The following is a 27,989-nucleotide window of genomic DNA, read 5'->3' as shown; positions in this document are numbered from 1 at the left end:
ATCAGGTCCCATCCCCTTCCTGGACACCCTGTTTCTCAGGTCACCTCCTCTGGTACCAGAGTTAGCGATGAGGTCATAGTCCTGGGCAAAGTCAAGCTAGATGGCAGGGCACCACAGTTTTGCCAGGTGGCCCAGAGGGTCAGGTAGCTATTGAACATCAGTAAGAAGATCCTGGCACTCATCTGTGGAAAGCAGAAGTTTGTGAATAGAATGTTAGGGTGTGAGAATGCTGGGTGCCTGGCTTGCCCTGGGGACTATCAAGTCACAAGCCCTTCTGGGCCTCTGTGAGTGCTCTTGAGGGTGGAAACCTTGTGGTAGGGCTGAGGGTCCAGCTGACTCAGGGCTCTGGACTTGGTTCTTCTCCCATTACTGGCTTTCCTTAGCTGAAGCAGCATGAACACAGTCCCTCTGGGCTGCTGCTTGGTAGGTTTTCAACCACAGGCTAATCAGGCCATTGCCTGCAACACTTTTTTCTCTCTAGTCTCCCTGCCAGCCCCTGCTGGGTCTGCCTGTCTGTAAATCCTGAACCCCCTGACAGACTCCCAGTGCTTACCATTCTCACTTCCCCCAAGGAAGTTTACAGATCTCAGGTTATCAGGCTCCTGGGCAGCACAGGGCTATGGATGGGGGTATGTCCCCTGCCTGTTTAATGGGTACATCTTAACTAAATGTGCCCCTCCTCCCTCACATCTTCTGAGTCACACTTTCCTTTCTGAGAACCCCCTGCCCTCCTCCTGCTGCCCAGGAATCAGGGTGCTGTGGTGAACTTTCACCACTTGACATGAAACCTCCCCCTCAGATCTATAAGAAGAAACCCCCCACTCTGCTTCCTGGGCCTGAACTCTCCTTAGAGCCCCCACCATGCTGTTTGTATGTCCACAGAGTTAATGACTCTTTTTTGTTGCTGTTTGTTTGCTTTTGTTTTTTAATTTTTAAGATAGGCTCTCCCTGTAGCCCCAGCTAGCCTGGAATTGGCTATGTAGACTACGGACCTCCCAAGTGCTGGGATTAGAGACATGTGTCACCATACTCCTCTGGCCTAATAATGACTCTTCTAATCTCTTATTCAAAGGTCAGTTTGCCTCAGTATCCCCCTTAAACCGCAAACCTTTCACTGCTTTAACAGAGGACCTGGGAAACCAAGGATTTTGCAAGAGTGAGTCTGGGCCAGATGACATTGCAAACCCATAGTCCCCTTGGGAAGAGAGAAGGGAATAATCCTTGTCTTTGAAAGGGAATCCAGCCAGACCCTGGTAGGGGAGCAGCTGAGACAAGCTTGGAAATCCACCAGGATTACCTTCACTTGTGCCTTGATGTCAAAGGCAAAGTTGAGGACTTGGGAGGGTTTAAGATTTCATTTCTTGAGCAGCAAGAGATGGGAAGGAAAGCAGAGCTGTGCAGGGAGTAGAAGACCCCTATAGCTGGCCTAGGGGGCCTTCCATACTGTCCCTTGCCTAGGGGTCAGGGCCAGAGTTTACAGGGTATCTGAAACCTAGAGTGGGTTCTTGGGACCGTGTGTGTGTGTGTGTGTCGGGGGGGGGGGGGACTGAGAGAAGCAGGACTCAGTGAGGCTCCTTCAAGCCGTACTTAGCAGGTCTGTTCTGTGGTTGGAAAGAATTATGTACCAAGCAAAACATGCAAAGTCCTTGCATATATCTAGTCAGTGTTAAGTTCTGGCACCTTTGCACCATGGCATTCCCCATGCCAGGAACTTTTCTGAGCCTTGTAAAGCAGGAGTAAGGTGTAAGTGACCATTACTAGATGCTCAGAGCACCTAGCACCGTGCACATAAGAAGAAACTGAAAAATACAGCTCCATCACTCTATCTCAAGCCCATTCTCTTCTCCTGCCTGATTCTAGGGTTTCCTCTGCTGAGAAGATCCAGCTCTCCCTTCCCTGCATTTCTACCCGTTTGATATGCTATGTTTGTGTCCTGCATCATCGTCAGATGCTGGCCTGAGAATTTGCTTTTGTGCTTTGTCCTGTGTCTCTTAGAAATCTGTGAGCTCCCCAAGGTGGCAGCAGAGCTTGGCTTAGTTCCCCTGCAAAGAGCAGAGCATTCTCTGCTGGGCACAGAGGAGGCTCAGTCAACACTCAATCTCCAGGTGGTTACCTTGGCACAGAGAGATGGAATGGTAAGGGAGAGTCTCACACTCCTGGCTCCCACTCCGGGGAAGCTTAGGTTAGGTCATGGCCAGCTGCCCTCTGGACCTCACAGCCCTGCTATGGTCTGCTCAGTGCTGTGTCAGTGAGACACAAGGGTGATATCAGTACAGCAAGGTTACTGTAGGGTGAAGGAAGGCAGGGTGAGTAGGCTGGCTGCCCCTGTGGCACCCAAAGCTACTTGGAGACAGGAAAGGAGCCTTGCAGGGGAAGCAACCAGGGAGAGGACAAGAGTAGAGGGCAGGATCTGACCTCTGTGGGGGCAGCAATTGCTGCAATCTGTTTCTTGCTCCTAATCGAAAAAGAGGGAGGCACTGGTTCAGGACTCTGAGGACAGCCAACACCTCCCTCTGGGCACTTGGTCACTTCAGGGAGGCACTGGGGGTGCTTCTCTCTGACCACAGACACAGACCTAGAGCAAGCCACTCTTGTGTCCCCTCATGGGCCCAGAAGCTGAGTCAGGACTAGAAGGACATTCCTTTCCATGGATTAATTTGCCACTGGAGGCGCAGGGCTTGTGTCAGCCTGTTCTCTGTAACCATCCATATGGAAGGCTCACATGTATGCTGGTTCTGCAGACTGGGGGAAAGATCTGCTGCAGGTTTGTACAAGAGGGAAGGAGTGGCCTGGGGCCTGGGAAGAGAGGGTCAGGCCACCACAGAAAGCTCTAGCTCTGGCCCTGACCTGAGACCTTTGTCCCCAGGTCTCAGCTGCCCAGACTGTCAGCCCTCGATCACACACTCTGCCCCTGAGACATGAAGTGTCCCAGCCATACCACTGTGGTCTGCAGAGCTATGTTAGGTCCCAGAGATCGGTGGTCACAGCCTGGCAGAGTCCACAGCTCCTGATCCCAACACCTGTGTGCAGACATGGGCCTGTGGGCATATATAGGCATGTGCACACAATCTACACACATATTCCAGTTCTGTGTTGGATAGGGGAGAAGCGGGGAGAGTGAGAGGAATGTGGACACAGCTCTGTACACTGTGTGGACAGACACATCTGGTAACTCAGGTACAAGTTGACTGACCTCTTTATTATCAGGGCCTATGGTGAACAACCCATGATACCAGCTCTCTAGCCTGGGGAAGAGCCATGTACCAAAGGCACTAGTTTGTGTAGTGTCACATTAGATTCCTGTTCCCTATGCTAGGCTCTGAACTGTCCCCTGATCCTCTCCACACTTGACTCCAATAGCTCTTTGAGATTTCACATTACTGTGTCCTCCACGAAATCTCTCTACTTCTCCCAGGCTGGTCTGGCTGATGCCTTCCCCTGGGAGTCTATGACACCCCTGAGCTGAGTCTATCAGCTGGAGAAATGGAGATTTTCTCCAGAAGAGACCTACTGAGGGTTTCCCTTGACTCTTACCCTGAGCCCAGGGCCCTGTGGATGTCTCAGTAACATGTGCAGAATGAGTGGACTGTACGCTCTGCGTGGTAGGCACTCCACTGCTATTTCTTCACGTCTCTTCCAGAAGCCAAACAAGCCTGGACCCTGCTGCCTGGGCAGAGAGAGGCGAAGTCCACTTGCACCATTTCTCCTAGCTGTCTGCCCCCTGGAATTGGGCTTGGACCCTGGTCAGGGATAAGCCTGCAGCCTCAGAGATCTTCTGATTTATGGAGCTGACTGAGACCGCCTTGGGGCAGGAGCAGAGTGGGTTTCTATCCCTCCTTGCTCAAGCAGTCCTGTCATGCCCAAGAGGTCCAGGGAGATGAGGGCAGTTTCTGTAGCTCTGACCTCTTGTCCCAATGCCACAAGGCCATGCTTAGTGTGGATGGAGAGATATGTGGGGCTGGTTGCATAACAAGTCTCAGGGTGCTTGTTTATTTGAGCCCGCTGACACAATCTCAGGATCTGCAGTGACTGAAGTTATATTGACTTTAAGAAAGTATTTTAAAGATACAGTTTCTATGCAGTATAAATCGATTTAAATCATAAGCTTTTAATGGCATTAAGGATATTTACAAAGTCATCATCACAATCAATTTTAAATTGTTTTCATTACCCCCCCACCCAAAGATTGCAATAACACAAGAGGCACATAGGAACGCCATATGGTGATGGTCGAATTAGGAGTCCTTTATTAATAGCCAGTGTCAGAGAGAAAGCTAATGCCCCAAAGAACTCTCCATCCCAGGGGAGGCAGAGGGGGTTTATAAAGCTTACAACCACAATTAAATCATTCCAAGGGCAAAGCCAAAAATCATAACTACATCATATCACCATCAGATCAGGAACAGGTCAGTTAACAAAGAGGTTTGCAGTTAACAAAAGTTTCAGTTAGGAAAACAAGTTTTTCAGAATTGCAGAAACAATGGGCTCCAGGGAGATGCAGGTATAGTTGGGAGGGAGGACGCTATTTGGACATGCTACCTGGCTATTTCCCAGTATTGTAGAAACAATGTACTCCCTGAGACTACCTGCATGAGATGTTCTGCCTGACTGACTGTAGTGGGAATGGCTGGACAAAAACACAGGGCAAAGCAAAAGTCAGCTAGAACAAAATGGAGTTAGTTTTGCCATTTCCAGATACCCTACATTCCTTAACCATCACTCTTCCTCATTCCTCCAACCACTAACCTGTAAGTTTTCCTGTACTGAGACAGAAGTGTTGGTTCTTGCCTATAATCCCAGCACTTGAGAAGCTGAGGCATGACGATTGCCATGAGTTTAAGTTCAACCTGGGCTACGATTGTGAGTTTCAGACAAGTCTGGGTGACAGTGTGAGGCTCTCTATCAAAAGTAAACAAATACATAAAAAAAAAAAAGATAGCTGAGGATGTAGCTCACTTGGTAAAGGGCTTGCCTAGCACATGCCAAGACCTCAGCTTGATGCCCAGCACCAAACAAGCCAGGAGTGATGGCCCAAGTGTTTAATCCCAGCACTTAGGAGGCAGAGGCAGGCAGATCTCTGTGAGTCTGAGGCCAGCCTGGTCTAAATAGTGCATTCCAGGCCAGCTAGGGCTACAGGGAGACCCTGTGTCAAAAAGACAAAATGTGGATACACTGCTTCTTACTGATCCTTCTGTCAGTGGAGAGAGATTTGCCTTGTGTCCGTTTTGGCTGCTCTGAACATTTATATGCCAGCATTTCTGTGATGTGTACATTTGTTTTCATTTCTATACCTAGCAGTTGAATTGCTGGATCATGAGTAATGTTTTGGTAGAGTGGAGTGAAAGAAAAAGTTTTAAGAAGACAGAAAAGCAATCTTAGAAATCAGTAGAGTTATTGTGATTCTACCTCACAGCTCAGATCAAGTGTAGAAATTGCTAAATGTGTAACTTGATAAAGGTGGGAGTTTAATGGAGCAGGAATGGGAGCAACGGAGAGAAGATGACACTCAGGAAAACTAGGGACACTTTGAATTCCCAAGTGAAGGAGACCAAATGGCAAAGTGATGATAACCACTGCAACTTTCTATGCGTCCAATACTCTACTAATCATCTCAACACATCCTTAGTCAAAGCAGCCTTGCAGAACAATTAGTTTTATCTTCATTTTACAGATGAGGAAATCAAAGCTCACAGAATGAATTGCCCAAAGTTAAGCTGGTATTTGGTGAATTTCAGAACAAGGGTCTCAGCCTGTGAGTTCTTATTTTCCCTCCCTTCTGTAATATTGTTTTGTTTTGTTTTTTGAGACAGGGTCTCACTATGTAGCCCCAGCTTAGAACTCACTATGTAGGCCAGGCTGGCCTCAAACTCACAGAGGTCCACCTGCCTCTGCCTCTTTGGTCTGGGATCAAAGGTGTGCAGCATGATGCCTGGCTGTTTAACTTTGCTGAGACCAGATAAATGTATGTTTATGTTCATCACAACATGAACACATTCAATATCAGAGATTTTTGGGGGGTGGGGGGTTCTTTCTGAGACAGTCTTCATGTAGCCCCAGCTGGCCTGGAACTCACTAGTAGATCAGACTTGCCTTGAACTCACAGAGATCTGCCTGCCTCTGCCTCCTCAGTGCTGGGATTAAAGGCGTGCACCATGCTTGGCTTTAGTATCAGATTTTTTTTTTTTTTTTTTTGGTCTTTTTGAGACAGGGTCTCCCTGTAGCCCCAGCTGGCCTGGAACTCACTAGTAGATCAGACTTGCCTTTACCTCACAGAGATCTGCCTGCCTCTGCCTCCAGAGTGCTGGGATTAAAGGCGTATGCCACCACGCCTGGCTAGTATCAGATTTTTTTTTTTTAAAAAAAATTACTGGCTGGGCATGGTAGCTCACGTCTTTTAATTCCGGGAAGCAGTGGAAGGTTAATCTCTGTGAGATCGATGTGGCCAGCCTGATCTACATAGTGAGTTCTGGGCCAGCTGGGGCTACAAGGAGATCCTTTCTCAAAAATCAACTTAAAAAGACCAACAAAACCAAAAACCAAACAAAAACCCCAAACTAAAACAAAATAAAAATTTTGGGGGGAGACAGGGTCTCCTTGTAGCCCCATGGCCTGGAACTTGCTATCTAGCCCAGTCTGGCCTCAATCTCACGGAGATCCATTTGCCTCTGTCTCCCAAATGCTGGGATTAGGTGAGTCACGGTGCTTGGCAAATTTTTAAATTTTTATTTTACTTTTTAATTTTGAGACATCAAAATGCAGCTGAAGCTTACTGTACCTGGCTCAAAGAGATGGTTGGGGTTTTGTTTTTGTTTTTCAATTTTTAGTACATTTATTTATTTATTTGTTTGTGTGTGTGTGTGTGTGCGTGTGTGTGTGTGTGCATATGTGTGTGTGTGTGTGTGCATGTGTGTGTGTGTGTGTGTGTGTGTGTGTGTGTGTGTATGTGTGTTGACTCCCATGCTGCAACTCAAGTGTGGAAGTCAGGACAATTTGTGGGAGTTGGTTCTCCTTCTACCACATAGGCCCCAGGAATTGAACTCAGGTGGTTAGGCTTGGCAGCAAGTACCATTACCATGGAGCCATCTTACATGCCCATCAGAAAGATTGTTTTAAGATTTTCTTTTTTACGGCGTGGTGGTGCATGCGGTTAATCCCAGGCACTCAGGAAGTAGAGGCCACTGGCCTGGAACTTACTAGATAGGCCAAATTGGTCAGCTGGGGCTACTGAGAGACCCTGTTTCCAAAAAATAAATTACTGTTGCTGGGTGTGGTGGCACATGCCTTTAATCCAATCCCAGCACTTGAGAGACAGAGGCAGGCAGATCTCTGAGTTTCCAGGCCAGCCACCAGAGCTACATAGTGAGACCCTGTCTCCGAAAAAAAAAAATATGATTGTACGTGTTGTATGTGAGTGTGCTACATCTATGACTGGTGTCCACAGAAACCAGAAGAAAGCATCTGATTCCTAGAACTGGAGTTATGGACAGTTGTTAGCTATCATGTAGGTGCTGGGAACAGAACCAGGGTCCTCTGCAAGAGTAACAAGTACTTTTAACTGCTGAGACAGTTCTCCGATCCCTTAAACAGAATATTTTTTCATGGTACTGGAGAATCACACCTAGGGCCTCCTCTCTGCCAGACAAGTGCTCTTCCACTGAGCTACAACCCTAGCCCATTAAACAATATTTTCACTGGTATTGGTGCATATGTAATACCCTCAAGTGTTTGTGTTTCTATTGTCTCAAGTGCTCTAGTCCCTTTGTTTTTGGTTTTTTAATCATCTTGAGTCATGTTGGTCAATCTGTATAGGCCTTTTATAGAGACTTATAATTCATAATTGTTGGGACAGTTTGTTCTTTTTCTGAACTAGGGTGTCTGATGATGAAACAAAAATCTATCAAGTCAGAATGCTAAGTTTGGCAACCATCACTTGAATCTTGTGTCTAGTTTCAGGACGGGGGGCAATATCTTCTCAAAAGAAGCAAATTCTTAGTCAGAGAACTAGAGTGAGAATTTCTCAGGTGATCATCTGAAGGTCTCTCTTTTCCACAATGGAAGTACCTACAGGGCTTCCATGTTAAGAAAGGAGAACAGATGGTGGGTAAAGCTGACACATCATTCAACTCTGTATGGTGTTTTAGGTAAGTTCATGCCAATAGTGGTGACAAATTTTCAAGAGTGTGGGTGAGGGATAATCTAATATAATCCTCACTGAAATGTCCCTCTGGGTCTATAGCGTCACCTTGTCATATGCTTTGTGGGACAAGGAGACCTCAGTACTTCCAAGGTTGAGTGCCATAACACCCAGAGGAATGACAGTGAGCCAGAGAATGGTTTTCAAGCACATATTTGCACTCTCAGACCTTCCCTGAAGATGAACAATTCTTTGTCTGAAAATGTAGACCGAGGGCCACTTGAGGACTGAATAAATAAACAAATTTGTTTCTATGAATTCTTGCTATTGGAGCTTGTTTACTGAAGGTGGCTAAATAGGGCCTGCGTTCTGGGGTTTTGTTGTTGTTATTGCTTTTCTTGCTCTCTTTTTAATTTCTTAAAATTTCAAAACTGTCGTGGCACCGTGTGCCCCTTTTCATACAGGAGTATTTCTAACACTAATCTCCATCTTACAAGATTGCTCTGTATCTTCCCTTTTGATGCTAAAATATCAGCAGGATTGTAAATGATATTGCCAACAAATCTTGATCACATATCTATTTATTCATTCTAACTTGCCTCTGACCTAATAATCCTGATACCAACTCTCATACTTTCTACACAATATTACTCTGATCAAGCAACCTTATTTTGTGCACAGTTGGGAGCTCCTGAGGTTTGAACGAAGTGTTACAATTCTCAGCATGTGATAAACTTGGAATGAGCCAGTCAGTCCCCATTCTGTCTTGATAATATACAGTGAGATTGGCAGTGTCCTTTCTTTCTGAGACTCACTCTCTCTAATCCAGCTCTTTTCTAGGTTCCTGAAGCTTCCTTCCCAGTATAGCAGTCTGCCTTTGGAGAGAACAGAGGACTCCTGTTCTGCATTGGAGTCTTGGCAGGCCTGCTCTTGCTTTCTCTTGCAAACAATGAATGTCCTGGCAGTTGGCCTAAGTAACATTCCCAGCACTGGGTGATAATACCTGTAGCACTAGTGGCTCTCAGTGCCGGGAGAACTTGGCTTTTCAGATACTCCTGATGAAACCTAAGGTCTAGAGAAAAAAAGGGTGAAATATAGTTAAGTAATCCTAAAGAAGCAAAGTTCATCTCAAATATAGATTCATCTTCAGCCACAATTAAGGGTACACTCCTAAAGAAATCTTAAATCTTCTTCCTGGAAAGTACCATATACCCAACCCTCCCACTTCCCACCATACAAATGCTGAACCCTAATCCCCATATGATAGCATTTGGAGTTAGAGTGGAGGCTTGAGAGGTAATTAGATCATGAGGACTGAGTCCCTGTGAATGACATTAGTGCCTTTAATATTTTATTTATTATTTTTATTTTATGTGTATGAGTGTATTGCCTGCATGTGTGTAAGTGCACCCATGTCATGCAACGCCTGCGGAGGTCAGAAGAGGATCCCCTGGAACTGGAGTTACAGATGGTTGTTAGCTGCCATGTGAGTGCTGGGAATCAAACCCGGGTCCTCTGTAAGAGTAATCAGTGCTCTTAAATGCTGAGTCATCTCTCTAGCTCTGGCATTAGTGTTGTTAATAAAAAAGACCCCAGGGCTGGCAAGACAGTTCAAGCGGGTAAAGGCTTGTCACCAAGTCTGATGATCTGAGTTCAATCCCAAAGTCCCACATGGCAGAAAGAGAAAGAGACTCCTGCAAGTTGGCCTCTGATTTCTACACTGGTGCCCTGGCACAACTGCATCTATACACACACACACACACACACACACAAAATCAATCAATCAATAAACAAACAAATAAACAAATAATTTATTTTAAAGATAGAGACCCTAGAGACAAAGCTCAGTCCTTCCCTTGGCGAAGATGCAGAAAGATGGCCACCTATGGACCAGAGACCGTTTCTCAGCAGACACCACAGCTACTGTTGCTTTGATCTAGACGCTCCTAGGTTCCAGAATTGTGTGAAATCAATTTCTGTTGTTCAAAAAACAGGGGGTTGGGGGTGGGGAGATGGTTCTGTGGGTAAAGTGCTTTCTGTACAGGTATGAGGATCTGAGTTAGGATCCCTAGCACCCATGTAAAAGCCAGATGTGGTAGGGGTCTGTAACTGTAGTGCCAGGGAATAGAGATAGGTGGGTCCCTGGGCTCTCTGACCAGCCAGCATAGCTGAAATAGCGAATGCCAGGCTCAGTGAGAGACCTTGTCTCAAAAAATAATGTGGACAGTGATAGAGGAAGGCACTAATGTCAGTCTCTGGCCTCCACATGTGTCCACACAGGTGAGTACACCTGCACACATGTGCACAAGAGTACACACACACATGCACACCCCTAGTCTACTGTAGCAATATGATGGAACAAGGAAAAGACTTGCAGCTAGTAAAAAGCAGGCTGGGTGTGCACGCCTTTAATCCCAGTACTCGGGAGGTAGAGGCCGGCAGATCTCTGGGGCTACAGGGAGACCCTGTTTCAAAAAGATTAAAAGAAAAAAAAAAAAAAAGAACCAACACTAAGCAGATCAGAAGATCAGACACTGAAGGGAGACTTCCCCTTCACACCCAGCACCTAGCTGTCACCAGCTCAGCTGTCCGTCTCTGAGAATACCTGCTTCCATTCATCACTCTCACTACACTGGCCAGGGATATGGAACTGGGTCACTGGCTAGGGATTTGCCAAGTCCTCGAAACCAGAGCGCAGAACTTCCTCCCAGGCAATGCCAGATTCCTCTTCCTGAGAAGCCAGTGACTACTCAGTATCTATCTCCTCTTCCCAGAGATGATGGGCAGTGTCCGGGAAGATCTGGGCCTGGAAGCCAGCTAGGTAAATGCATCGCCTGCCTGGGTCCAAACTGCCCTTTGGCTTCCCACAGGCAGAGAAGATGGGGCTGTGAGCGAGAGGTCTGTGAGGTGAGCAACTCAGGCTCCTAGGGCAGTAGGGTGCAAGAAGGGCTGAGCACCTGGGCACCAGCCTCACAGTTTATTTTTGTCGTTGTTTGGCGTTTTCATACATTAATATAATGAATTTCAGCCATTTTCATTCGTCCCCCATTCTCCTCTCTCATTCGCTTCCCTCTCCCCCTAGCCTGGAACCCTCCTCAACAGTGTGTAGCACACTGACTTTAGTTTCTTGCCGTAGCAGAGATGGGAGGTTATTTACTGGCGGAAGGACAACTTAAAACCACACCTCCTTCCTCAACAGCAATTCCCCGGCGATAGCCCCTCAGCGAGGGGTGGGGCTTCATGGCCCCTCCCCCACCCATGAGGCACTGTTGAGACAATCTCTAGCATTTTGTACTCAGTTTCTAGCTCTTACTGTAGGCTAGTGTGGCCATAGGAAATTTACTTCACCTCTCCACATCTCACTTTCTTCCTCTTTAAAATGGAGCCAAGGAGTACCCAATGCTCAGGGTCCCGGTGAGGGTTCAACAAAACGATTCTTGTGATTCGCTGGTAAGGGACCAAGCAATACCTGCCATTTCGACTCCACGTGCAGCTAGGTGAATAGACCTCGTTTTTGTGGCCGGTCTCTTTCCTTGTAAAATTTTCAAATTCCAAACTGACTATCAAAGAAATCTCCCAAACGTCCCGCCCGCGTAGGCCTGGGGATGGGATTGGGCTCTAGCTCCAGGCGGAGGCAGTCCCCAGAAGATTGTGACCAATGACTGAGCGCGGTGCGAGGTCAGTGTCTGCCTGGGCTACCCAAGCAGGTCTGGCTTAGCATCCCGGTGTTGGCCGGCGGGACAAAATCCTTGTTCCCCGGGGCTAGAGCTGAGGGGCTAGACACCTCAAAGTAGGCTGCGCCCGCCCTCCCGCCTCAGTCTCAGAAGTGGAAGTTTCCTCCTGTTCGCGTCTTGGTGTGTCCGGGGGTGGGGGGTAGGGAGTAAGACCGGACGGAGTTGTGAGTGGCAGTTGCCACTCTGACTTCTCATTGCTCTGGGTGCAGTTTCCCCACGGAACCATTCACCAAGCTCCTGGGTTTTTACCCCATACCTACGGCGGGACCAAGCTCTCTTCCAGAGAGAAGTCACCCATCAACCGGTGGCACAGACTAGGAGAAAAGAGGGGAGGGGAGAGTTCGGAGCCGGTGGCAGAGGGAACAGCAGATTGCTCCGAGCCAATGGCAAGGGCTGGACGAAGTGGCACCAAATTCTCTTTGGCCAATGACAAGACAGAGTTTACCGGAGGCTCATTAGCATTTACCCCGAGGCTGGGGGCTGGAGCTGCACCGTGTAGATGTCTTCATCATCCCCGCGCCTCGGCGGTCTGCTCCTGGCTCCACTGGGCTCCCTCCCCTCTCCTGCCCACTTCTCCACGCCGGGCTGCCTTGGCTAGCCTGCCCTGCGCACTTTGCCCCTTGCTGGCAGCGGATAAAGGGGTCTGAGGAAATATTGGACACGGTCATCCCATCGTCTGCTTTACCCTTTAAATTCCCAGCTCCCGAAGCTCTGCGCACAGCCAGGTCCAGTGTGCCAGGAGCTGAAGTTTACCAGCACTTCTCCACCGGTCGCCCGGCACCGGCGGACTCCGAAGTCCACGCTCAGTCTCAGCCTGGGAGAGTGATCCCAGCAACCGAGAGCCACGATGCCAGCCCACATGCTACAGAAGGTGAGCGTCCAGAAACAGCCCACGCCCGGCGTGTCGGCCACGCGAACAGGGTTTCTAGGTGACTGGTTGGCGGGGAAGAGAGTTGAATGTTCTGCGGACAGCTTCGCTCTTTCTCTATTGCTCAGTCAGTCGAGAAGTGCGGATTGTAATTTAGTCCCAACTTTTGCGTTTTAAACTTTAAAGAAAAGCGAGTCTCGCAGGTACCTTTATCTGCACGCGGATTTCCTTTGTGTTGCCAGGGGTACGAACGTTTCACCCCTCTCTCCTACTGGCCGTTTATCTTGTGGTTTTATCTGTAGTGGATCTGCACAGTTTCTGGAAACGTCCCTGATTAATCTCAGAGTACATCCCAGCCTCGTGTAACCTGGGCTGTGAGGCAAGGGTCTGAGCCTTTTACTGAGCCCTTTCTGCAGCTGCACTAGGGGGGCGAAGTGCTACCAGGACCCCCAGTTCTGCCCTCCTGACTCTCTTAGCCCCTCTCCTTGCAGATCTCTGGCTCCTACACGACCACCACCACCATCACGGAGCCTCCCTCTGGGGGCCCGCAGAATGGAAAAGAGAAGCTGAAGAACATGCCCCTCTATCTGGAAGACATACGTCCCGAAATGAAAGAAGACATACATGACCCCACCTACCAGGATGCAGAGGGCCCCCCGCCCAAGTTGGAGTACGTGTGGAGAAACATCATCCTCATGGCCCTGCTGCACATGGGAGCCCTGTATGGGATCACGCTGATTCCCAGCTGCAAGCTCTACACCTGCCTCTTTGGTGAGCAGCTCCCCTTGTCCTGAGCTAGTACCCCAAGTTTTTCTCTGCTTTCTAATGAGGTGGGGTGTGGCCCAAGGCAGCAGCTCTTCTCTGTTCAATTTTCCCTTTTCTCTTTGGTTTCTGATGAACTGACTCAGCTGGGACAGAGCCTAGCAGGATTGGGATTCAGGAGTGCCAGTTCTAGGAGTCCCCTATCATGGATGCTGAGCCCGTGTCCAGGGGCCTTGGAGGGACAGACCTGAGGAAGAGAGGCAGCTGTCCCTGAACAAGCCTTTCTGTGTGAGTCACTCACTTCACTGCCTATCTCAGCCCTGCATCAGTCCTTCCTGACTAGAGAAACAAGCCCTACTTGGGCATGGGAATCAGGTGCCAGAGCAGGGGTCCCAGGGGCTGCTCATATCCAGTTCAATAAGGGAACAGAGCAAGTTACTGTAAATGAAAGAATAGTAGAGAGCTATCCTTACAACTAATCGAACCTCATCCCCATGGCTAGACCAGGCTGGTTTGCCCTGGAGGAAGCAAGTTCCTTACAACCCAGGTCCTCAGGTATGTGACTTTACTACTCCAGGAGATCTGCAGGGTACAGCACATGACAGTAAACAAGATATTCTTAGAATGAAATAAGTTTGCAAAAATGGTTCTTGCTCCTGCCCTTGTGTCCTGAGGCCATGAAGTACCTAGGACCCAGTACCTTCTAACTATAGTCCTTCCTGTTGACCCCTCATTGGCAGAGGATAGAACCTTCAAGGTTGCTGCCACCGTGTCCCTGCCCTAGCTCAGCTCAGGGATCTGTGGGTGTGGGCAGATGACAGGATTGCCATCTCTACTGCCTAAAGCCTGAATCAGGAAGTAGGGAGCAGGAACTCTGCACACCTGGGGACACTTACTGCTTTGAGGAATTAGCTGGGGTGCCTCTGTGGAAGACAAGGAAGGTCTTCTGGAGGAGTGTCAGATGTGAGTACTTTTCTGGCAGCTCTTTCTTAAACAGTAAGGGTATAAGATGGCTGATGGCCAGGTGTTAACTCCCCCTGCCCTGGGTATCTTAGGACTTCTAGGCACTCAGATCTGGTCCTTGGAGCTTTGTCTTGGAAATTTTCCAGGTGCCCTAGATCTGAGCAGCTTCCTTTTCTCAGATCTGCAGTTTTTCCAGGTACCAAGTAGAGACAACAGTGCTTTGTCAGGATTAGGAAGGCCATGTTCCTTAGACTAGTTTTATGTCTTACCAGCCTTTCTCCTGAAGCAGCTATTTCCAGAGCCTTCTTCATTCTCTTTGCAAACTCTGAGGGAGGCCCCAGTGCTAAAGAAACATCTGACAACATTGAGGACTGATGGCAAAACCCCTCCAGCCCACTTCTTGGGGCAATTTTTGAGATGTTTCATAGCCACCAGTGTGGATGCTAACCATCCCCTGGGGGACAAGGAAGGACTCTTGATGCACTGAAAAGGTTTGGGTAGAATAGGCCCCAGAGTTCCTATGTTCTTATCCCAGTTCCCCTGGTGAGATGGCATTTTATGGGGCTGGAGAGATGGCTCAGTGGTTAAGAGCACTTGCTGTCCTTGCATAGGACCCTGGTTCTGTTCCCAGTACCCACATGGGGGTTAACAACCATCTATCAATCCAGTTCTAGAGGCTCCAATACCTTCTTCTGATCTCCATAGGCACAAGACATATACATAATCCATGCAGACAAAGCACTCATATACATCAATAAAAATAAGTAAATCTTTAAAAGGCTTTTAAAAAAGATGACACCATATGTGGTCTAGAGTGACTGTCCCAGAGCCATCTGCAACATGAAACCAACATGTGTGCTTCCTTGATATGAAATTTAGGACTTCTATCTTATGGCAAATCTTTTCATTCCTCCTGTTGATTGCAGGGCTAGTGGTCCCCTGGGGTTTCTCCAGGTAGTGTGGTCAGATCCCGTGCACATGACCAGGGACAGGAAACACTTGGGGCTTCACCCTCAGCTCTAAGACAATATGCCAGAGCTTTCTTTAGGACAGACACTGGCTCTCCCAGGGATCCTTTAGGAGGAAATGGTGTTATGTAGGAGGCAGAGGAGGCTGCTAAGAAACGGCTATCTCTGTTCTAGAAGGACATAGGACAGCTTATACAAAGTGTGGTATCTCCCCACAGCAACTAAGTTCTGTGGCCTCAGGAGCCATTGTTTCTGCTTCACCCTAAGAGTGAAATACTATCAACAGTTTCTACCCTACCAAGGCCTCAGTCCCAGTATTGTAGTGTTGGCAATCAGATGAGCTAGGTATGCACAGTACTTCCTTTAGTGTCTTCTTAAGCTTACAGGCCTAGAAGATGACAAGGCAGAAAAGTGTCTTGATGCTCAATTGCATTTCCTAGAATTGTCTATAATTAACACTGACAAAGTCTGATATGGGCGTGATGATACACGCCTTTAATCCCAGCACTGGGGAGGTAGAGGCAGGCAGATCTCTGTGAGTTCAAGTCCAGCCTGGTCTACATAGGAAGTTCCAGGTCAGCAGGGGTTTACAGGAAGACCTGTCTCCAAAAGGCCAAAAAAGGGAAAAAAAAAAAAAAAATCAACAAGGTCTAGGCTGACAAAGGGAAGTGGCAAAGGAGAAATGAGAACTACTCACAGATCTAGTAGAGTAGATGGTAGGTAGAACTGGAACATAAACTTCTTTTTGACAGAGAACCAGCTTCAAACGATGGCTCGTTTTGCTAGTTGTGTGATCTTGTTTACACCTGACCTCTTAGAATCTATTTCCTCAACTCTAAAGTACAGTATTATAGTACTTACTCCATTCAAAGCCTGTAGTGAATATGATAATATTCACGTCACTGGTAAAGCTTAGGACACTGCAAATGTGACTCTCCAGGGCTGACTGTCTCTTAAATTGATGCAGCCCCTACTACAGTAGTGAAATGCTGTTGTATCAGCTGCATCATTTCCATGTGCACTATAACTTAGGGCTCCTCCTACTGCTTAGTGCACAGGTCTGGAACTCACTATGTAGACCAAGCTGGTCGTGAACTCACAGAGATCCACCTGCTTCTGTCTCCCGAGTGCTGGGATTAAAGGTGTGCACCAATATGCCTGGCTCAGAATAATCTTATGGTTTTAGGCTCTACTGGAACAGTCTAGAGCTCAGAATAATCTTATGGTCTTAGGCTCTACTGGAACAGTCTAGAGCTCAGAATAATCTTATGGTCTTAGGCTCTACTGGAACAGTCTACAGGCCTATGCACTTTGAGAGCAGGTCAGCTAAAGGCTATCAGTGACAAGTAGCATGAGCCTATTTCTTTTGTATTGCTGCCTCTTTAGTTCCTGGGGCTCCTTCGTTCATCTCCAATCCTAGGTACTAATACTGGAAAGTGGTGTTATTTTTTTAAGTAGCAAAAGCTTCTAGGCTTCAGATACTAAGGGATTCTTAGGGTTTGATGGAAAACAGATATTCCAAACTCAAAGGAGACAAACACTGGTGTCAGGAGACCATCCTTGCCATACTATCTCTAATGAAATTTACCATGGTCTTGTCTTTCAGCGGTTTTATGCTATGTAATCAGTGCCCTGGGCATCACAGCTGGGGCTCATCGTCTGTGGAGCCACCGAACTTACAAAGCGAGGCTGCCTCTGAGGATTTTCCTCATCATTGCCAACACCATGGCTTTCCAGGTAAGAAGCTTTTCTCTCTACCCATCAATGATTCATGGTAGAGTAAAGGGAAATCAGTGCCCAAAGAAGAGTTATTAGAACAGCCAACTCTTTTTCCCAGTTTCCTGTGGTAACCTTGAGTGCTGCAGGTTCAGGGCTGAGGTCCTTGCAAGATGGGATCATTATTGGGAAGAGAAATGGGAAGCAAATAGGAAAGGCTGTCCAGGTATAAGTTCATTTGTCATCCCAGGGCCCCTGTGATCTCACACACTATCACTGTTGCAAACCTTCAGCCTAAAAGGCCATGATGTACAGTCTGTACACTAACTCTGGTTTCCTGGATGCTCAATGAATAAGTAACTCATGCTTTACTGTGACTATCTTAGAATGTCACCACAATGGGATTGAAGGTGATATGTCACAGAATTGGGAGCTCTGTATGGCACTGGCTGTGCTGGTTACTGCTAAGCACTTGATATAAGCTCACACATTAAATTCCCACAGTCATCTTTGGAGGTAGGTATCATCAATCTTTTATAGATAAATAAACTGAGTTACTGAAAGGTTAGACAGAGCAACCATGGCCTATCTGAAGTTACTACTTTGGCTAGGTCAAGTATTGAAGCTGGCTATATAAAATGAGGGGAGAGTGAGTCGTAGTTGTTAATCTATAACAATGGGCACAGGATAGCTTGTGGTATGGAGTTTATAAGAAGAAAACAGGAGCTGGGCGTGGTAGCGCGCACCTTTAATCCCAGCACTCAGGAGGCAGAGGTAGGCGGATCTCTGTGATTTCAAAGCCAGCCTGATCTATATAATGAGTTCCAGGCCAGCTGGGGCTACAGGGAGTCCCTGTCTCAAAAAGACCAAAAAAAAGAAGAAAGAAAGAAAGAAAGAAAGAAAGAAAGAAAGAAAGAAAGAAAGAAAGAAAGAAAGAGAAGAAAACAGGAAAGTGAATTTGTTCCAGGTCTTGACACTGAGTGTTCTGACCTTCCTTCTTCCCACGATGCCGCTTTCAGCTAATTCCTGTGCTCTAGAACTAAAAATTGCATTTCCACATAAGCTCCAGGGACAAATACCCAAAAGAAGACACCCCATGCCTCTTTTGGAGTCAGACTCCTGCAGACATCTGGGCACTGAAGTCTCCCAGGAGGGCATCTCTTCTCAATACTGGGTTCCTCTCTTCTGTCCTTCCAGAATGATGTATATGAATGGGCCCGAGATCACCGCGCCCACCACAAGTTCTCAGAAACCCACGCTGATCCTCACAATTCCCGTCGTGGCTTTTTCTTCTCTCACGTGGGTTGGCTGCTTGTGCGCAAACACCCAGCTGTCAAAGAGAAGGGCGGTAAACTGGACATGTCTGACCTAGAAGCCGAGAAACTGGTGATGTTCCAGAGGAAGTAAGTGAAGGGAGGGTAGAGCTGGGGATGTGGCTGGAGGACTATGGGGCTAAGGGACTCTACCTTTTCTCTTAGGACTTATGATAAATGAAAGTTCAAAATCATATAAATTCCCAATTCAGCATCCAATAGGCACACAGCCATAGTTTATTGCTTTGATTCTGTCTGAGTCATCTTAATACAACCAATTAAATGTAACAAGTATTCATTGATCTGAGACAGTCTGACTCACAAAAATTAATGCAGCTGAATGTTTGTTTACCTTCAAGGAATTTTCAGCCTACATAGGGTTGAAGGGATAACCCCCAATAACCATGGAACAAGGCAGAGAAATATTGTGTGCACTGTGTCCACGGAGGAGCTATAGCCCAGTGGACACACAACAGACGGACCTATTAGCAAAGTAGCATCAGAATCCACCTGAAGACAGAGACTCAAAAGCATGGGTGGGCAGGGGCAGTGCCACAGTGAGCTAATGCCTGAAGCATGTTCCTGAAGCACAGCATGTGGCAGAAACAGGGCTGTAGAACATACTGATGTCCTTCATGTGAAGTCCTGAAGCAGACTCGGTATTAATTCAGTCAGTCATGGGGAACCACTTAAGGATTCTTCAGCAGCATGAAGCACAGTCAGAGTGTTTTGGAGAGGCTGCTCTCTAAACAGGTGGGAATAACCATGAAGTCAGAGGTAAGTGGGCAGGGCTGCAAGTTAGCAAGTTCGGGAAACAGTGACAAGGCTGGAACACTAGATGGAAGGGATGTCAGTGACACCAAAGTAGAAGATGTGACTGCTGAGGGCAGTCAATTCCCTTAGGATGTTGGTGACCTGGTTTATATTGGGATGAAGAGTAAGACAGGGCCTCTAGAGGGACAGAGACTTGTAGGGGATTAAGGACACTCAGCATGCCTCCTAGGGATAAAGGAGAGAGAGCAAAGGCCTACAAGGTGATAGATAGTAGCAAATAGCAGCCCAACAGTTGCCACACATGTCTTGTCAAAGATGTTACCCAGCAAGACAAAGAAGCCAAAGGCCAATGGACAACAGCCCAGGCAGCAGAATTGACTGAGACCATGATTTGATCCTAACCTGTGTAATCAGCATGATCTTATGCTCTTGTGAATAAAGAGCAATAGATTTATAGTCAGGAAAAGTTGTGACAGGAGACAGTATTCCGGTTCAAGACACTGGCATCTAGTGGGATGATCCTAAAAAGTCTTACTGCATCCACATCACCTCAACTAAAGGGTGAGATAACACTGGGCTCAAGAGATTTTTGGGGGGCCACCTTTCCTCTTGCCGATATCTGCCCCCTCCCTATCTAGTTAGAGTGGACAGTCCAGGTAGGTGTGAGAGTCCTCTCTCCATGAACCCAATGTCTGATCTCTCACCATAGGTACTACAAGCCCGGTCTCCTGTTGATGTGCTTCATTCTGCCTACACTGGTGCCCTGGTATTATTGGGGTGAAACTTTCCTAAACAGCTTGTATGTTAGCACTTTCCTGAGATACACTGCGGTGCTCAACGCCACCTGGCTGGTGAACAGTGCCGCCCACCTCTACGGATATCGCCCATACGACAAGAACATTGAGTCTCGGGAGAATATCCTGGTTTCTCTAGGTGCTGTTGGTAAGTCAGTAGTCCCCAGCATGAGCATGTCTCGTGGTCTGCTGGTTGAGTATTTGTTTTAGGAGCCAGAGGAACCAGAATGACTTGTTTTATGAGCACTGTATAGTTCAGTTTTTCCATCATAAAACTGAGGGGAAATGTATTGGGAAATCCTCATGAGAGTCAGGCAACAACTCAATGTAAAATAGAAAGGGCAAAAAAATCCTGCTTTTGATTTTAGATTGCGAAATAATTTCTTTTCTTCTTTTTTTTTTTGGTCTTTTTGAGACAGGGTCTCCCTGTAGCCACCCCTGGCCTGAATTTGCTATGGAGACCAGGCTTGTAAAATAATTTTGAAATGCTACCTATAAGCCTCTGAGTTTTCCTCATTCACCTGGCAGGTCTATAGTTTTGCTTAGTAGCCCAAGATATACATAAATACAGAGCACCAGTGTTACCTGGGTAGCCTGTGTGCCTAGTGGTTCACATCACCATACTGTGTAAAATAACTCTAATTTGGTTCAATAATTTTTGAGTATGCCCCATTTGTCATGTGTTTATTTCCCCACTGCCTTAGAAATGCTGTTCTGCTAAGTGTGGGCTACGTGTTATCAGCCCCCAGTGGCAGCTGAAGAGCCGGGCCGTAACTTTTTTCTTTCTAACTACTAACTACCCTGCCTCCTCTTGTTCTTTCTTTTCCTCTCCTGTCCTGTGCTAGGAACTCACCTTCCCCCAACACTGGGAATCTTCTGCTAAAGCATAGTTTTGTCAGTTCCTTCTGCATGATCTGATGTTGGCTATTCTTGAAAGTATTCCTCTAAAATTCCAGTGATAGCTGCCAGATCAAAGAAAAAAGTCTGTCATCTGTCTCTAACTAGCCTGTTCTGATTTCCAAGTGAATATGGACTTTGATTAAAGCCTCAAATGCTTCCCTGTGAGGACCCAGTGGCCTCTTCTCATCATTGGTCAGAGCTACTGTGCATTCAGTACAATAGAACACGTTGCTCACAGGTCCATGCATATCACTGCCTAACATTAATTAATAGCTGCCTTATACTCCTGCATATTCTCATCCCAAGTCATATTTACTATCTTTAATGTTATTTAAACTTTTTTTTCTTCCTATTTCTTTTGGGGTTCTATGTATCCCTTCCTTTCTACCATTTTTTTTTTTTTTTTTTTTTTTTGCATGTTCCTACTTTGGCCCATCTTTGAAATAAAGCCTATGCTATACAAATCTGATGTCTTCATAGAAACGGAATCATCTGGACTGAGTCATGTAAGGTCCCCCTGTCCCAGCTTCCTTGGGATCATCAGTTCCAAGTGGCTGCCAATGTCTTCCTTTGTCTTGGCTCCTATCACTTTTCCAAACCTGTTCTTGTCTTACCCTTCACTCCCCTCCAACTGCTTCCTGACACGCTAATCCTTTTCTTCTTGAGTTACTTTCCTCGTGTCACATGCTCATATTCTCTCTGACAAAGCTGACCATTCCCTGGAGCCCTCCTGGGTGATCTCTTGCTGCCCCAGTTGCCACTCATTAACCTCCTCTCCTTTGTTGTTGTGGGTGTCTGAATCTACCTTAAATATCAGGCACAGAAGCCTGCTGAGTGCTCACTCAGAACCTCACTGTGAAAGTAGGTGTGAAAGCCAGCATCCTGTCAGTCCACTTAGCTTGGCATCATCCTATCTATCCCCTGCGCAGTTCACACCATGGGCAACTGAGGGGGTCCATGTTTCAAGATGCTTGGTTGGTCCCATTTCCTTGTCAGGACTTCCTACATTTCTTTCCCATTCATTTCACTGTTGGTCTTTAGTCTGTTTGGGGTCATCTTTGTCTTCAAGGTCCCATAATCTCCTTTATTAGCTATTTTTGTTTTTTGAGTCAGGGTCTCACTGTGTAGCACGGGTTGGCCTGGAACTTACTATGTAGACAAGGCTGGCCTCAACTCACAGAGATCCACCTGCCTCTGCCTCCCGGGTGCTGGAATTAAAGGTATGGGCACCACACCCAGCTTCTTAATAGCTGTTCTTCAGCCCACCTGATAAGGGTCAGTTGGTTGGTGCTGGAGTGGATTCAGGAAGAAAAATTCTGCCAATAGGTGGCAAACATATCACCCATGACAGAAGTCTTGAATCCAGAATGTATTTGTTTTTTCTGTCAAAAATATTCTTTTTGGGAACTGTCAGAATTGATGTTAGAGAGACTCTCAAGTCCTACCAAAGCACCTCCCCAAACCCAGAATCAAAGTTCTGGAAACTAGAATTCAAAGCCGAGCTTTCATTTTTCTGACTGGCAGAAGCTGCCCCTCCTGCTGGAAATTCCTAGCCTCATAGAGGGCGACAGCAGTGTGGGAAGGAGTACTTGTTTGTTACCTCTGGAAGAAACGCTGCCCAAATTCTCTCTTTGGCTCCTGCTTTCTCCTGAACACATGCATCTATGCAAAGACTCTGAGTTCTTGGGCCAAGATTTCCTGAAGCTCTGGCATTTTCCAGGGGAACATCTGTTCCTGGCAGGACCAGCTTTTCTCTCATCCTCTGATCCTCTGATAGAAACTTCCTCTGACAAAGACTCCCAGACAGGCAGGGGTGAGTAGAACCTGTCAACTCCCTGCCTAAGATGCCTCTGAGGGCATCATAATACAAGACAATGGATCCATCTTTCATTCAACAACAGGGTTCAAGATTGAAGGTACCCACTAGGTAAGAAGTGTGCAGAGAGGAGGAAGCAGCCATCCACCCAGCTCCCTAACTGCTCCCCTTGCTTCTGTTCCAGGCGAGGGCTTCCACAACTACCACCACACCTTCCCCTTTGACTACTCAGCCAGTGAGTACCGCTGGCACATCAACTTCACCACGTTCTTCATCGACTGCATGGCCGCGCTCGGCCTGGCTTATGACCGGAAGAAAGTATCCAAGGCCGCTGTCTTAGCCAGGATTAAAAGAACCGGGGATGGAAGCCACAAGAGTGACTGAGTTTTGGGCTCCTGAGTTCCTGTTGTAAAAGTCATCTGAGCAGAGGTTTGATGTTCTGTTGATTGAATAATGCTACCAGGATGCTAAAGATGATGCTTTTAACCTATTCCAGTACAGTATTCTTTTAAAATGAGAAAGATTTGGTAACTTTGAGGTAATACATATTTTAATTAGCTAAGTTTAACCATTCCACACTATATATGCTTCCAAACATACACCATGATAAATGCATACAATTTTATGCACCAACTTTACATAATAATAAATTTGGATATTCTAAACAAGGAGTATTAAAAGCCAACAAATTTGCTATTGCGATGCTAAGGTATTAGGCCCTTTCTCTATTTCCATTGCACTTTACTTCGTTTCTATCACTTCCTCTCTGTCTGGTTGCCTCCCAGGCAAACAGCTGGTCAGCCACGGGTCTGTGTCCAACTTCCAAAGCCTATGCAACTTTTCTGATGTCTGATCTTTGCTACCAGATACTTCTTTCCTGGATCTAAACTTCAAGATAGCTGACTCAAAGGTGAAATGCAATAAAACTTTCCTGGAAGTTCCCCCGTTAATTAACTTAAGTATGGGCTTGTCTAGATGGAATGGGAAAATAATCTTCATTTGGTACAGCAAGTAGATGATCAGAAGAGAAGAGTTGGCATAGAGGACATGATTCCTAAGTAAGAGTGGGAGAGAAAGGAAGAGAAGGAATCTAGGGTGATTATATCCAGTGGCCTACCTAGCAAAGACATGCTTCCTTTCTCTCCTTACTCTGAGCCTTGGAGCTTGGTGGGATTAGATCACAACAGTAAATCAATGGTTGAAAATAAAGGGGAGATCCTAAGTGGTCTGTGTTAGGGGAGGACTTTAGTTTTTAGTAACAAGGAGATTTCTTTCTTCATAGAAAAAGTATTCGGGTTAGGTGCATCCAGTTTGCTGAATGCAGTAGCTGGTAGTTCGGGAATAGGATGGACTGCTCATCTGGCTTTCTTCATCTTTCTGCTCTGCATCCTCAGAATGTTAGTCACCCACCTCATAGTGATAGGGTTACTATGCCATTTCCAAACAACCAAAAGATGGCAGATTTTAGCAGGTAGACTTGGGTCAAGCATAAACATACAAAACAAGGTGAAAATTTTCTTTGCTTAGAACACGAAAATATTTCATTTTGAAAAAGCTATGCTAAAGAAAAATGGAAGGCAGGAGGAAAGGGATGACCTGTCTGTTCCTCCCATTGCTGCACAGGAAATGGAGAGGTTGAGGGATGGCTTCAGCAGGTAGCCGCTGAGAGGTAAAACTAAACGAAGTACTCTGGGAGCACACTGCCAGACATTCCAAAGGTTTTAGTTTGACATTAGTTTCATTCATTTCACCACATTCTTCCATATTGAGTAAAAGCTGGGCTTCTCGCTACCGTGTTGAACCTTCCCTGCGTTCCTTGCTCCATGACTATCCAGCCTGTGTGTAGTGCTGCCTGGGAGGCAGGGTGGGAATCTCTCATCCACCCTTGATTCTTGATTCTTGACTCTGTCTTATTCTCTTTTCTCCCTACTGATCTGTTCTCTGGCACTTTCTTTCCCTGGACAGATAGCTGCCTAAGTGCATTCAGAGTACTCAGGACTTGCTGTCCAGCAACTCCCGTCCTACAAAGGGCATGGAACTGCTGTGTCTCTTTAGCAAGGGGAGCTGGGTACCACGTTTCTGAGGCTTCCAGATCCTCTCTACCTCTACCCTATGTGCCTCTGCCACAGTGATAACTTCAGAAAAGCTTGGTAGGCCCTCTAGGAATATCCTTGGCTCATAGAGGTTCTCTGGTTCATGATTTACAGCCCAACCAAATACTCTTTGTCTCAGTGACCCACCCACTGAGTGAAAGGGTTTGTTAGTAGTTTTTTCTATGTGAGTCAGAGCAGATGGCAGGCTCTGCAAGGTGGCTCTGGCTGATCAGTGCAGGCAGGTGATGGTGATAGCACAATGCCTGTGAAAAGAAGAGGTTCCCTTATCCTTCCTGCAAAAAAACAAGCAAGTTCCCAGTTCCTCACCTCAAAGAAAAGGTCTTGCTTACTGGAGCAAAGTGTGCCTCAAAGCTTCAACTGAAATGTGGTCTCTAAGAGGCCATGAACTAATGAACATCCTCTATCGCACATCCCAGAGCAGACAATGGTATAGGAAAGTTTAGATGAAAATATAACATCAATGTTTTGAAAACCATCAGCCTTTCCTGTCCCTGCAGCTATAAGGATTGACTGTGGACAATGCCAGATGCTCTGTTCACTTGTGGACTTGTGGATCAGGACCTTTTTTTCTATTTAATTGAACACATGCTTTGAGCTATTCACTGAAGTAGAAAAGGCTTGTATCCCTCTGATCTACCCTCTGGAAATGTCTGGGGTAGTTTTGCTTCTACAGGTCATTAATGTCTGATTTATAACATGAACAATAAAATCAGCTTTCTCTCCTTTATCTGCTAATCATGTGGATCTGATTCATGCCCTGTCACAACGCAAGGCTAGCTAGAGACCCCAGACTGAGGTTCTGTGTATAAGTGGATGTTTAGGTTGGAGTGTGACAGCTCAGTGAGGAACAGCCATTTTCAAGATCCTAAAGCTCAATTCAGGTGACAGAACTTCTCAAAGGTGAATTTCTAACAGTCCTTGTACTGTAGGTGTGCTGACAACTTTGAGTGCCTTACCTCTTTTCTAATATGTATTGCATATGAGTCTGTCTTCACTCCTTCTCTAGACTCCCTTAACCCCTAAATCCTGCAGATATAGCAGGTATAAACACAAACCTGGTTGGAGGATTGTCAGTATGGTATTTTCAGAAGTCTCTCGTGGGCTTCATTTTGGAAAGTTTCTTAAAGATGTTTTCATTAAATGTTCAAAATTTGATGGAGAGTAGAAATAATTTGAGTGCATTTTATTGTCCTATTATCATTATTGTTAAACATGAAATAATGATGGTGGTAGGCAACAGAGAGTTTTTTTTCCTTGATTTGATAGTACCTGAGGGTATTCTTGGTGTAGCTCAGATGGGTTAGTGTCAAAGGTAAGCAAAGTGACCACCATCACTGGTGGCTAAAGCCAAGGCCTCTCTTATGTATGACTTGCTGTGTGACCCCCTCCTTTGTAACAAACCCACCCCAGAGATAAGGTCATCGGTCTCTTCAAAAACTTCCTGAGCTAAACACCTAACAGTTTCTCTTCTCAAACTTTGTGAATTAAGTCTCCAGCACATGAACTTTGGAGGACACAATGAAACTATTGCTCTGAGCAAGTCACTTAACTCTAATGTGCCTCACTTTTCCTTTGATAAAATGGGGTAATAATACTGACCTACCTCAAGGGGCAGTTTTGAGGTGTGACTAAAGCTTTTTATGAAGCATTTTGGGATCCTCAGCAGAAGAACTCTCATGTCTTGCAGACTTTCATAGCAGTATCCACCATGACCTTAACATGTCCATATGTGCTAGGCGCCATTGTTAGTCTGCATTGTTCTTTCCAGAGGCTGACTGTGCTCATTGAAGTGTATATAATTAATTGGTGGGAGTGTGAGAGTGCCTACTCACTGCCATGAAAACATGCAGGAAATTTTTTCCTTACCTGGGTGGGATTTTCTCCTTTTTTATGTGGGGTAGTTATGTGTGACTCAAGGATAATTCTGAGTAATTTCTATTAATATCCACTCTTGAAGCTAGTTGTATTGATCTGAGATTGTGTTTGTTACTAATAAAAGTTAAATGAATCTGGGCGCACTGTGTCTGGAGCTTTTTGGTTATGATATAATCAAGTTGTCTGTGTGGCCTCTCCATTAGTAGGGAACAATTCATCTCGCATACACCCACAAAATATTCTGGGCATGGAACCCAGGGCCTTCCTCATATTGGGCAAGTACTCTACAACTGAGCTACATCCCCAGCCTTCATGTCCTGAACTTTTAAGAGCAAAAAAAGTAGAAATTACAAGGATTGAGTCATACCCCAGTAACCTGCCTGCCCTTCCCAAGGGTAACTTGAGGTTAAACTCCAGCAACAGGAAACCAAGAGTCTGCTGGCATTAAATCAACACAGCATCAGCTGATATCTCAGTCTGGGGACTGCCTGGTCTCCTTGTGTCATATGGCCACAGGGACCCAGCTTGGAGATCCTGGGAGAACAGTTCTTACCACCTCCTGGGAGAGCAGTTCTTACTACCTCATAGTCCTGCAGGAGTCCTGCTCAGTCCAGGCTCTGGAATGTCCTGCCTGCAGGGATAACTCCTTAATATCCCAAGGAAAGGAAACAGTCCAGAGAGGTTTTTGAATTCCTGAAATAGGGCTTCATGACCAGAAGGTGGATAATGTGGTTTAGGTTTTTCTTAAGCTTTTAGCTCTTACTACTTTGAGAATTCACCTGTGGAAAAGAGTGAGCAGGTCTTACAGTTTATATAAGCTCCATATTCCAGCAAGAGTCTCCACTAATACCTAGGCTTCCATAAATTCTGAAACCAGTTCTTCCAGTTCACTTGACTTTCTGGTCTTAAGGTTCCCCAAACCTTGAACAAGAACCATGATTCATTATAAAGTAAGATTCATTCATTCATTCTCTCTGTCTCTGTCTCTGTCTCTGTCTCTGTCTCTCTCTCTTTCTCTCAAGACATGGTCTCATGTACAGCTTGAACTCCTCAAACTTGTTTGTCTGACATTGGCCTAAGGGTGCCCCTAACTGCCAATGCTGGGGTTACAGATAGGTGCTACAACACCTGGCTTTCTCAAACCAATTCTCAGTATCCAAAATCAAAGGTTTATATACTTTGAGCTTTGCCAATAACTTAAGTTGACGGTGATGACATTTCATCAATTAACATCACATATATACACATTATTAATAAA

The 27,989-nt window shown here is 46.2% G+C and overlaps 1 protein-coding gene and 1 long non-coding RNA gene across 3 annotated transcripts in view; one reads left to right on the top strand and one right to left on the bottom strand.

The window, feature by feature from the left end:
• The window catches only part of LOC103743981, a 103,764-nt gene that overhangs the window by 70,746 nt on the left and 5,029 nt on the right, over window positions 1–27,989 (bottom strand). The gene's annotated exons all lie outside the window — the stretch shown is intronic.
• Scd (stearoyl-CoA desaturase) lies at window positions 12,356–26,870 on the top strand. 2 transcript variants are annotated; one of them, XM_029569607.1, is made up of 7 exons: window positions 12,356–12,739; window positions 13,228–13,507; window positions 17,036–17,166; window positions 18,343–18,548; window positions 19,942–20,174; window positions 21,376–21,432; window positions 22,927–22,979. In XM_029569607.1, exons 1-6 carry the CDS (start codon window positions 12,716–12,718, stop codon window positions 21,393–21,395), a joined length of 894 nt encoding a protein of 297 aa, XP_029425467.1. In that variant the 5' UTR covers window positions 12,356–12,715; the 3' UTR covers window positions 21,396–21,432; window positions 22,927–22,979. The 2 variants fall into 2 exon arrangements, with proteins under 2 accessions (XP_029425467.1, XP_008843775.1); XM_008845553.3 differs by lacking the exon at window positions 21,376–21,432 and having other exon boundaries at window positions 12,361–12,739; window positions 22,927–26,870.

The sequence above is a fragment of the Nannospalax galili genome, unplaced genomic scaffold (genome assembly GCF_000622305.1).
Source record: "Nannospalax galili isolate Female #2095 unplaced genomic scaffold, S.galili_v1.0 scaffold161, whole genome shotgun sequence".
Classification (NCBI taxonomy): Eukaryota; Metazoa; Chordata; class Mammalia; order Rodentia; family Spalacidae; genus Nannospalax; species Nannospalax galili.
Note: the sequence above shows the minus strand (reverse complement) of the source record. Positions and strands in the feature narration are given on the sequence as shown.